Source organism: Atta colombica, unplaced genomic scaffold (assembly GCF_001594045.1).
Source record: "Atta colombica isolate Treedump-2 unplaced genomic scaffold, Acol1.0 scaffold207, whole genome shotgun sequence".
Classification (NCBI taxonomy): domain Eukaryota; kingdom Metazoa; phylum Arthropoda; class Insecta; order Hymenoptera; family Formicidae; genus Atta; species Atta colombica.
The window spans coordinates 1,693,647-1,705,499 of NW_017259302.1; the positions used below are offsets into that span (position 1 = coordinate 1,693,647).

Below are 11,853 nucleotides of genomic sequence, written 5' to 3' on the forward strand. Positions count from 1 at the left end.
GCAATATTGCATTGAGAAATATTTACATATTTACAATAAACATTAGAAAAATGTGATTTATATCTTTGTTGCAACTATATCAGAAGTATATATAAACTTATGAATGCATCTATTCATCAGCTTCATTTCAAACTCAAGCAATAAATTTACGATCAAAAGTACGTACATTCGCTTGTTTTATATTTATTGCTGTGATATATATCACTAAATATACAATTTTACATAAACATATTAAATATACAATTTCACATAAATATACAAATTTTTGTAAGGTATTATAAATATTTTATAATAGAGAAAATGAGAGAGAGAGAGAGAGAGAGAGAGAGAGGGATAGAGAGAGAGAAAGAAGATGAAGAAGAAAAGCATAGTTTTCCATTTACATACAAATGAAATTGAGTCTGAAATAAGCTAAGTATCTTACACTCAACTTAATGGCTACGTTCAGCAAAGAAAACTAATCAGTTAGCGCATAATATTTCTTTAATACGAATCGTTCTTACACTTAGATTTAGTGAAGAACTAAAGGCAAGAACTGATCATATGAAAGAATCATTAACCACTAACTTATAATTAATTTTCTCTGTTGAACGCAGTCATTGACGTCACTATTTGCTTTGATAAAAAGTTATTGCATGTCAACACAGTTTCATAACCTCACTTTGAAGTGAGTTTACGAGACTAATGTCACTACGCATAAGAAAATTGAGAATTTCAAATTAAGGATTAAAATTAGACCATTCAAGTAATAATTAATTTTAATTCGTTTCGTTCTAATTGACTGAATTCTAATCCTCAATTTGTAATCCTAAGCCTTCAATCCTAAGCGTAATATAAAAAAGGGCATAATCCATTTGACGCTTCGAAGCTTTTGATTGATCACCAATCAGAAGAAAGAATTTTAGTAATCGACCAATCAAAAGATACTTCGAAGCATTCATAGATAGATCAAATAGATCATATATTCTAAAGTACACGGTCTAGAAACACATAAAATAAACACAAAAAATAATCCAATAAAAAATAATGTTAATTTGCGATTTTATTTATAAGCGATACATAAAACTATAAATTTTAAAATTATTTAATAAATTTATGTACTATTAAATATAATTCAAGAAAGTAAAAATTTAAAATATAGGACTAGGATAAATGATAATATCAGAATTTTAACATTTCAAATTCTATTTGTTTTGAAAATTAAAGAAATGTAAAAAATGAGCAAATCGGAAAAAAATTATGCTCCTAATATGAGATACCCCGAGAAATCAGTAGTAAAAATATATCAGTGCAATTAAAAAACTTTATTTAATGTTTCTAAAATATGGTAAACAAATACAGCCAGCGAAAAATGAGCATGCGATTATACTCAAAACGCGTTTTCACGTAGTCAGAATCAAGCATTGCAGAAATAGGCACATTTATTCCGGTTGTCTTTTTTATTATTGTATAATAACATTTATATTTAAATGATTTTGACTATAGGAGCATGGGTTATTTCACATAAGAAATAATATATATTGGGTATCTCATAGTATTTCCACATTTTATGATTTTACGATCATTAAATCTAACTTCTGTAATTAAACAATCCAACAAATTTCATATTTTTCTATTAGTACGACCTTACTCTATCACTACATGAAGAAAGATTTATTGCCAAATATTTAATTTTATTAAATAATAAACAACGTTTGAAGGTTCATCCCAAAAAAACTTGAAGACATCCAAATTCTAAAATCTTGTTTTACAATGACTATAGGCATAATCTAATAATAAATGTTCTACTAAATAGTTTTCAATCCAAGATCAATAAATTCATGATGCAACTAATAGATAGCGTTTATTAGTTCAGCAGAAACCTTGCTATCTCATATTAGGTTCCTATCTCATAATAGGGAGCTTTCCTCTAAATATATGTACAAATAAAACTATTATTCTAAAATAATATATAGAATCCTTTTTTGGGAAACAAATAAAAGCATAAAGAAAAAAATAAAAATACAAATAATTATGTCTTTAATAAATCTAATATATCATTTTAACAATATTTTTATAAATATTAATCATTTCTAATTAGGTTAAAGTACTAAATATAATATTCATGATTTAAATACATATTTATTCTTGCAAATAACTTTTATATTGAGGTATTATTAAACTTATATTTATTTATTCTTTATTTATTTTATTTTACATATTTCTTATTTAAAAATAAGTTCTCTATTCTTAATTTTTATTTGTAAATTTATTCATCTGTAGATTTTTAAATAGATTCGTAATTTTTTTATATTAATAAATTCATTGATTTTCTAAGCATATAATACTTTACTTTAACAATAGGAAGTTTTCGCAATGCTATTTATCCAGATATGATGAACTAAGATCAAGTTATCTTTTTCTTAATAATTAATTAAGAAAAAGGAATGTGACTTTAGCGTTCACCGTATCTGGATTCATGTTATTGCAAAAACACTCTAATATCATAAACTCAACTATCGGATATAATCGATAAACTCAAATCAACTATGATTATGTGTACTTTCATTATCAGAATTCAATCCCAATTGTTCTAAGAAAAGAGGTCAATGAAAATTGTTAATTTAATTAGAATTGTTGCTTTTATTATCCAATAAGTAAAATGTCAAATATAAATAACAATTGTAAACAAATCAGACCAATAAGGATAAATATAATGACCAAAACATATTTAAATTTATAAATAAATTATATTTAACTTGCTTTACAATTTGACCGTTTCTGCTACATTGAGGCCATACACATCCTCAGCAAAGTAGAAGTATTAGAAAAAAATCTCTACACTCTCGTCTACCAAACGAATACTCACTCAGCTGCATAATTTTGTTTCATGGTCCAGTGTACATAATTCACAGAAATTTGCAATCGCTTAAGAAGTATTAAGAATTAAAATGTGAAATAATGCCAACGAAAGTAAAAAGTCTCACATGAAGAACAAGATTGTAAAATACTCAAATAAGATTTAAAATTTAGTTATAAGTATATCTACATATGATTAAAACAGTTAGTGTCTGATTGTAAATTTAGACTATTTGTTTGTAATTTAATAAATATCATTTCGGACGTCAAACATTTACTCAAAAATCGTTCCGAAAAATTTTCACATTCGACCAATCAAATTAGTGATTCTAATATAATCTATGATCTATGATTTTCGATTAGGAGGTAATATTTCTATTGATGTGGTTCCTGAAATTTAATATGTTCTAAAATTCTGATAATTTCCTCACAATTTGATCCACTTAAGTTGTATTACTATATGAGATTTATGATATATCACATTTTTCTTTGAATTATTTGGAAGCAAACCTTTGTGAACTTTAATAAACCTGCTTAGTGTATTATAAAATTATAAAATGTTGATTTTATATTCAAATTCCAAATTATATTCCTAAATTTGCAGAAACATTCTGAATATATAGAATAGTAAAGGCATACAAAAAACTCAAAACAGTAAGAATAGCAATAAGCAATAAGGAAATCAACATGTTGCATTGACTATCGCTTACGTTATGACCTTACGGATTCTACCGTGATTGGCCAATTTGCTTACTGCTTACGATTTATTGCCATAATCCTAAAGATAGTTTTTTCTCCCGTGACCGAAATCTGATCCATATTTTGTTTTAAAGTTTGTTTAAAAGTTTTTTTTATAACAAAGAGATTTAACACTGATAGTTAAATATGCATTTAAAATAATTCATATGTCAGTATTTGATAAGCTTTTTAATAATAAAATTAAAATTTTTGTTGTATGTGGAATTTCAGATGCGACAAAAAAGAGAATCTGTCAGTCATTCCAATGATAACTTCTCTCTTTTGTTAAATCGATGCGAAGACATAAAATTTAAATATGGTATTTCCCTGAGAAAACTGATTTGTGAAATCAATCAAATTCTAGGGTGTTGTCATTATTAATAATATTAATGTCCAAAAAATTTGAAATACTGCTTCTAATTTTAACCATAAATTAAAGTCTTGGATCAAATGAGTTAAATATTAAGAATCTCGTTCATATTATCATAGAAAGAATAGCTATAGTAATATTGTATACGATATCTGATGTAAAACGGAAATGAAAAACGAGCTCTTGCAAAACTGAGTCAGCAATCACCGAAGATAAGGAAAATCCTATCGACAAATAAAAAAAATTTGCTTATATATATTATTATCAAACTAGAAAAATGTCAAGTTTGGAACGAATCGAAGAATAGTAATAAATTCGAGATATTGCAATCCTTAGAAATGTCCTATCTAATAGAAATACTTTCCAATGTTAACTCGATTAACTTAATCGACACTTCTGTGAAGAGTGAGATAACATGTAAGGAAATTAAAAGGTAATTTATAACATGTGTATCAGATATAGAATAGTAGTAACTTTATCATATGATATCGCATTGAGAAAAATTCTGAAAAACTTCACAAACGCAAGATTTATATCTTTGCTGCGACTACTTCAGGAACATATATAAACCTTTGAATGCACCTATTCCCTTCAATATCAGGCAACAATCTGCAATCCAAGATGCGTGCGTTCGCTTGTCTTATATTTGTCGCTCTGGCATACGCTACTGAAGGTATGAATCTGTCAGGAAATGGAAGAATTATTTTTCTGTTACGTTTATAATAACAATTTATCATAATGATGTTGCAATTTTTTATAACTGTAATAATGACTAACTAAAGTTAAAATTATGCTAAGAAAAATCGCTTTGAAAAATAATTCTCACCATTACGTATTACTTACTAAAATTTTATTATTGGAAAAAATAATAAACTAGTAAAGTGCCGTAAAGTTACTCCGTTACAAATTACATTAAAAAGAAACGAGTTACAAATTGCGAGTTATCTTTTTCAGTGACATATGACTTTTTTTTTTCAATCCGTGATAAATAACTATTAACTATTTCAACTCTGGTGTTACCTAAGATCTGTTTTTTATTCCTACATTGTCTCAACTGGTACACATGATACAATAAGATGAAATGAAATAAATATATATTTGTTTTACTTTAACTTATTGCACTGTATGCGCCAATTCAGAGAATGCAGGAATAAAAAATAGATCTATTATCAACCTAAAATAATTCGCAACGTTATTACCGAATCGTTATTACAAGGCAACTAAGTAATTAACATTAAATAACGGCAGTTACAATAACTAATTGTTTTCATTTCCTGGAAATATTACTCCATATATTTTTAAGTTATTATAACTATATGTGTGACAAAGAAAATGAGAGAGAGAGAGAGAGATAGATAGAGAGAGAGAGAGAGAGAGAGAGAGAGAGAGAGAGAGAGAGAATTAAATATATCCTGGATAATATGTGCTGGATGTAGCATCATATATTGATCAACATGTCATTGGATCATTATATTTATATTGGATAAAAATGTAATATATAAATATAATGATTTTTCTAGCAAACATAAAATTTATAAAATATAATAGATTAATCATTTTATAAATGTATTCGATCAACCACGCGTCTGTCATAGAACGCAATCTGACATTTTGATCAATATGTTGATGCAACAAGCGATACATGTATTAGCACAATATTAGAATTTATTTGCAACTTTCAGATGACTTTTAATTTGATTCCCTCACTAATCTGCGCGCAGTTTAAATACAATCGGCAGTAAATTCCAGCATTGTATTAGTTCATAACAAACATATCATGAACATATCAGAACAAATATATCATGAATAAACAAATTAATTAATTATAATTATTACACCAACGTAAAGTATGTATACATCTTCTTGCATTTTTTAAATATGTGTTTAATAAAAATTAATGTGAAATATACAGTAAAGCTTTTGCTAGATATAGAAATTTTATATTCTAAATAAAAACTTCTCTAAACAACTCATAGTTATAAAATAAACACAATGTTTAATTGTTAAAGTTAATGTATGTAAGATGTTTTCCAAGAAAAGACATAAATCAACACAGGAATTATTCTAACTTCATTCACTATTCGATGAGAGACAATCGATTTGTATCTTTTACTGGAAAATTACTGTAATAATGTAACAGATATTATGTTGCATATGTATTAATATAATTAATTTATTTTTGTTAATAAGGAGCTCCATCTCCTTCTATCATAAGTGAGGATGCTCCTATCGACATTAAGGATATTAGTGAGGCTCCTATCGGCAAATTTAAGTATCAAGTATCATTAAGAGTAAACGGCACACACATATGCAGTGGATCTATTCTTGATGATTTTAACGTGTTAACATCAGCAAAATGTGTTGTTGCGTATGTTGAATATTCTGAATATTTATCAATATACATTTTTGAAATGTAAATCTAATTTGAAAGTATTAAATAGACAGTATATGAAATGTGTACGTATTCAAACTACCAACAGATATAATATCTAAAAATATCTAAAATAAAATCTACTGATTACAAATTGATAACAGATTTATTACTAGCTATTGCAACAAATTCAGTATCATTTAAGTATTCAATTAACTTATATTTTACTTGCAGAATTTAATGATATAATTTAACAGCAAATGGAGGTTGATAGCAGAAACCGAACAGAGAGAGAAAGAGAGAGAGAGAGAGAGAGAGAGAGAGAGAGAATATTTTATTTCGTTAACATGAAATACGTCATTTAAACGCCAAAGTGTGTTTAGTTTCTGCAATCAATCTTCTATTAACAGCTTCTGTTATATTTCTGATATTTAATTAATAAAATACATAACAAATATTTTCAAAATTTGTTCTTAATATGGATTTGTTCTTAATATAGATATGGATTTTTAATATTTTTAAATATATTTTTATTCTTAGGTTGGAGTGTGACTCAGCTAAAATACAGGTCCATGTCGGCATAAACTCTTTAAATGATACAGGATATCGTCATAACGTAGGAAGTATTAATGTCCACCAAAATTACGACGAATTATTATGCTTTAATGACATCGCCTTGGTTCACCTTAGCGATCCTATCAAACAACGGAACGTACTAGTATATCCGATAAATCTTCCAAAACCTAATAAAAATTTCGAAGGCAAGCCGTGCCTGTTATCCGGATGGACAAATACAATAGTAATGTTTAATTTATGATACAAAAATTTTCCAATTATACATATTCAAGAAAGAACTCTTTCTTAAAGTAATTTTATTATTTTCTTTTTATATAAATATAATAACAAGAAATTAGAAGTAGTAAGTGTAAGAAGTTTTCTAACAACTTGTTAATAATATTTCTGTTGCTGTTATTCGTTGTTTGATGCTCGATGTAACAATTAATGCAATTATTCTTTCTAGAATGGAGACTTGCAACAAACTGAATTGGTAATTGATAAGCAAAAAGAATGCGCGACAAGACACTGGGAACTGACAGATAGTCATATCTGCACTATAGCTCAAAACAGAACGAATGAATACAAGGTAAGCCGTCGATTATTAATATGATACAACAAATCATTTACATATATTTTTGATATAACATCAACAGATTAATAAATGATTCTAACTTTTGCCATTCTATATCTTTTTGTTACGTATCTATCATATAAATATTGCGTAAAAACATCTCACAGAAATAAAAATAATTATAAATTTTTTTAAAAAGCGAAAAGACATTAAGAGTAACGACATAAACAGGAAATATCATATATTTATTAATAAAAAAAGTTATAGCGTAACAAAATAAAAAAAACTTCATGTTTCTTCCATTTTACTTCGCTATAACTTTATATATTTATACTTTATATATTTATAACGAAAGTAAAAATAATATTAAAAGAATCTAATTATATATCGATTGAATTTTTGCATTTTGACATGAATTGATATATTTACATTTTCAATATATATTTCTAAAAAAATATTAATATTATGAAATAGTATAATCGTGATCTAATTGCCAATTAAATTACTTATGTCTAAATAATTATAATAATATTTTGTAATAATAAGTAATTAATTACTATTGTGTATAATAGTTTTATATATTCATTTTATATATTTATTTTATATATTAATATTTTCATATTAATTTCATTTTCATTCAAGAATGATCTTGGTGCACCTTTGGTCGCTAATGGAGTTCAAATTGGAATTGCTTCCTTCACCTGTTCTGGAGAACCAGATGTTTACACAAGAGTGTCTAGTTTCCTGTCTTGGATCAAAGCAAATTTGAAGAATTAAGAGATATTTAATTTGTTTATTACTATTTGGCGTTACAAAATTTAAAATAACAGTAATAATATAGCTTAAAAAAATTATTTCTACGAAATGTATGCTCTTTTTTTCAATTAAATAAATTATCAAAAATAAATTATCAAAAAATGTAAATAACAAAACAATCATCATTGTTGTTTCTACTCCAAGATTCTCAATCATCGCAATTATCTGCAATGAATAATATCATTTATTAATATGATATTAAATATTATATAAAATTGCTATATCTGCATGATATTGTTATAAATTAGTTTGATGAATTTAGCGAAGAAAAATTTTTTGAAAGATATATTGTTAAAAATAAAAAAAATTTAGTAAAAAAAAGCTTAAAAATACATGATCATGTTGTAAATTTTAAAAATTAAGATAGACATGACACATAAAATTAAATATTTGTAAGTAATTTTGATAATAAGTTGTCTTATACAATAAGATTTCGAATTACATATTTCGCATTTACAATGTTAATACAATAATTTCTATTCTGGTAAATAAAGATATTATCTGTAAAGGGATGATAGAACTTTCGCAAACATCACACATATAGATGTGATTACCATGATAGTTAAAATGTTAAACTATATACAGTATCCAATATTTAAATTTAATATATATGCATATATAAAACTTTACTCATGATTTATTGTATTATCACTTATTCAAGATTTTATTAAATCAAGATTTTAAATTAATTTAAATTTATTTTTTATTTACAAAGTTTCTGTCTTTATTTGTGTCTATTATAAATTTGTTGGACTTTGGTCACCTAGACTTATGATTCTTCAAAGTTTTTATTGATTTCTGAACACATGATACACAATCTATTGATATCATAGACTTGAATATTATAAATATAAGTAATCGATAGAAATAAAATCTATCACAGATTATATACTTCAGCAGAGATAAACAGGAATAAGTCCTTATTCTTCTGTTTATTCTAAGAAAAATTATGACATGAAAATTGAGAATTTTATTAAGACTATCACTTTTAATAAGTTACTTAATGTAAACTGTAAATATAATATTTTATCGTGCAATGATACTGCATTGAGAAAAATTTAGAAAAATGTGACAAAAACATGATTTATATCTTTGTTGCAATTATATCAGGAATATATATATAATCCTATGAATGCATCTACTCACTTCAAATTCAGAAAACAAATTTACAATCAAAAATACGTACATTCGCTTGTTTTTATCGTTGTGATATATATACCACTAAAGATACAAAGGTATTATAAATATTTTATAATGAAGAAAATGAGAGAGAGAGAGAAGAAAAAAAAAGAAAAACAGTAGTTGTTGTTTTCTATTTTATTTACAAATGAAACTGAGTCTGAAGTGAGCTGAGTACCTTACATTCAGATTAATGACATCATTACTTGCTTTGGTAAAAAGTTATTGCATGTCAATACATTTTCATAACCTCACTTTGTAGTGAGACTCACTAATGCTAGTGTCACATTACGCATTGAAGATTGCGGATTGTGAATTAAGGATTAGAATTCGATAATCAGGTAGTAATAGTTAATTTTAATCCATTTCGTTCTAATTGGCTGAATTTTAATCTTCAATTTGCAATCTTCAATTTCCTAAGCCTTCAATGTACAGTGTGAAAGGGGCACGACGATGCGATCCATTTGACGCTACAAATGCTTTGAAGCTTTTGATTGATCAATCAGAAGAAAGAATTTTACTTAATTGATCAATCAAAAAATGCTTCGAAGCATTCCTAGAATCAAATAGATCGTATCCTAAAGCACATGGTCTACACTCAAAACATTTAATAAAAAGTAATATTAATTTATGGTAATATTAATATTGCTTTATTTATAAGCGATAAAGTTATAAATTTCAAAATTATTTATTAAATATATTATTATATTAAATTTATTATTTATATTAGATTATATTATTAAATATAATCTAGAAGAAAGTAAAAATTTAAAATATAAGATTAGGACAAGTGATAATATCAGAATTTTATGGACATTTAACGATAATTAAGGGTAACACATGAATTAAATCAAATAAAATTTATAAATAAATAATTAAAAGTTGTATTTATTAAATTTTCAAGGAGATTCAAGTGGTCTTCTTGTTTCTAAAAGTGTTCAAATTGATATCGTTTTTTTTGGTATAACTTGTGCTCGAACAGACCGATATATTCATTAGAGTGTTCAAGGATTAGATCCAAAAACATATTATCGAGTAATAAGATAAAATCAGAAAATACTGATTTGTGTTACTAAAATTTTTTATTTTAAAACTCATTTTATGTTAAGTGATAACATTTTCTTAATTCTAGTCTGTCTTAATATTCTGAAAAACTTTAGTTTAATAAAATTTATGGCCTAATATGAATTGTAATATATCAATTATGTATTGATGTAAATATTTAATATTTGTTCACATTGAGAGAATGTTTTGATAACAAGTCGAGACATGTGTATTAAATAATATCAACAGATTATTAAAATTAATATTTTAGCAACAAATCCAACTCATAACTCTTTTAATTGCTTATTATTTTAAATTATTTGAGTCTGTTATCTATATTCTCATTTTTTTTTATTTATTGTATAAAAATTCGTTCAATTTGATTAGGCGAATGTATAATTTTTACATTATAAGATATTAATTAACTAAGTTACTAAAAACGTGATACGCGATCTATTGATAACATTGTAGAATATTAGATATAGTAATCAATATAAAAATAAAATAACTATGATGAGGTTTTGTACAATATCAGATAAACACACGTGAATTCCCATTCTTCTAAGAAAAGTGAAGATGGTGAAAATTACAAATTTAATTAAAACTATTATCGTTATCAATCAACAAGCATAATGTAAACTACAAATAATATTTTATAGTACAATACTGAAAAAAATTCAGAAAAATGTCATAAGCACGTGATTTATATCTTTGATTCAAGATTTCAACTGCTTCAGTAATATATATAACCTGTGAATGTACCTCTTCATTTTAATCCCAGGTAACAAATCAACAAGATGCATGCGTTAATTTGTCTTATATTTACTGCCCTGGTATACGGCACTAAAGGTAAGAATTCATAAATTATAAATATTTTAATATAATCCAGAAAAAAGAAAAAGAGAGATTTAAACAAGATATATTGTCTAAAAGACATTTTTATAATGTCTTTTACATATTTTTTTAGATATATATGTTTTAAAAAATGTCTTTATGATGTCTTTTATAATATGGAGCAACAAAATGAGGATTTCTTTTAAAAAATTTAAAGTGATCTTTTCCTGAACTATACCATTTAAGATCAAACCAATTATGCATCAATCGAAATCAAACAATTTTTGTGAAATATTGTTCTGTAAAATGTTTTGTTTTTGAGATATACGTTTGTCACACTTTAACTGACTTACCCTATATGCGCAAAGTTCTTAATAATAACTTAAGTGTCCGTTAAATAATATTCATAGATTCTGTAAATATTGCTGTACTCTATATTTATATAATATAATTTATAATATAATATAATTTATAATGTATTTATAAAAATTATACAATTTTCTAGAAAAAAAATTACATGTATAAAATATTTTT

The 11,853-nt window shown here is 25.2% G+C and overlaps 2 protein-coding genes across 2 annotated transcripts in view; both read left to right on the forward strand.

Annotated features, from left to right (window-relative positions):
- The first annotated feature begins 4,512 nt into the window (after nucleotides 1-4,512).
- LOC108687517 (chymotrypsin-1-like) lies at nucleotides 4,513-8,236 on the forward strand. The gene is made up of 5 exons (XM_018193303.1): nucleotides 4,513-4,619; nucleotides 6,137-6,314; nucleotides 6,858-7,116; nucleotides 7,339-7,461; nucleotides 8,089-8,236. Exons 1-5 carry the CDS (start codon nucleotides 4,523-4,525, stop codon nucleotides 8,221-8,223), a joined length of 792 nt encoding a protein of 263 aa, XP_018048792.1. The 5' UTR covers nucleotides 4,513-4,522; the 3' UTR covers nucleotides 8,224-8,236.
- A 3,012-nt stretch (nucleotides 8,237-11,248) lies between these two features.
- LOC108687418 (trypsin zeta-like) overlaps nucleotides 11,249-11,853 on the forward strand; it is a 7,358-nt gene continuing 6,753 nt past the window's right edge. The window contains exon 1 of the mRNA XM_018193170.1: nucleotides 11,249-11,334. Coding sequence (XP_018048659.1) covers nucleotides 11,283-11,334 — 52 coding nt within the window. The 5' untranslated portion in view covers nucleotides 11,249-11,282. The remainder of the gene's footprint in view (nucleotides 11,335-11,853) is intronic.

Bases quoted from the DNA above. Each gene is read 5' to 3' on its own strand.
- LOC108687517 (XM_018193303.1), top strand. From the start codon at position 4,523: ATGCACCTATTCCCTTCAATATCAGGCAACAATCTGCAATCCAAGATG. The intron at 6,315-6,857 runs GTATGTTGAATA...TTTTATTCTTAG, and splicing joins TCAGCAAAATGTGTTGTTGC to GTTGGAGTGTGACTCAGCTA. The intron at 7,117-7,338 runs GTAATGTTTAAT...TATTCTTTCTAG, and splicing joins CCGGATGGACAAATACAATA to AATGGAGACTTGCAACAAAC.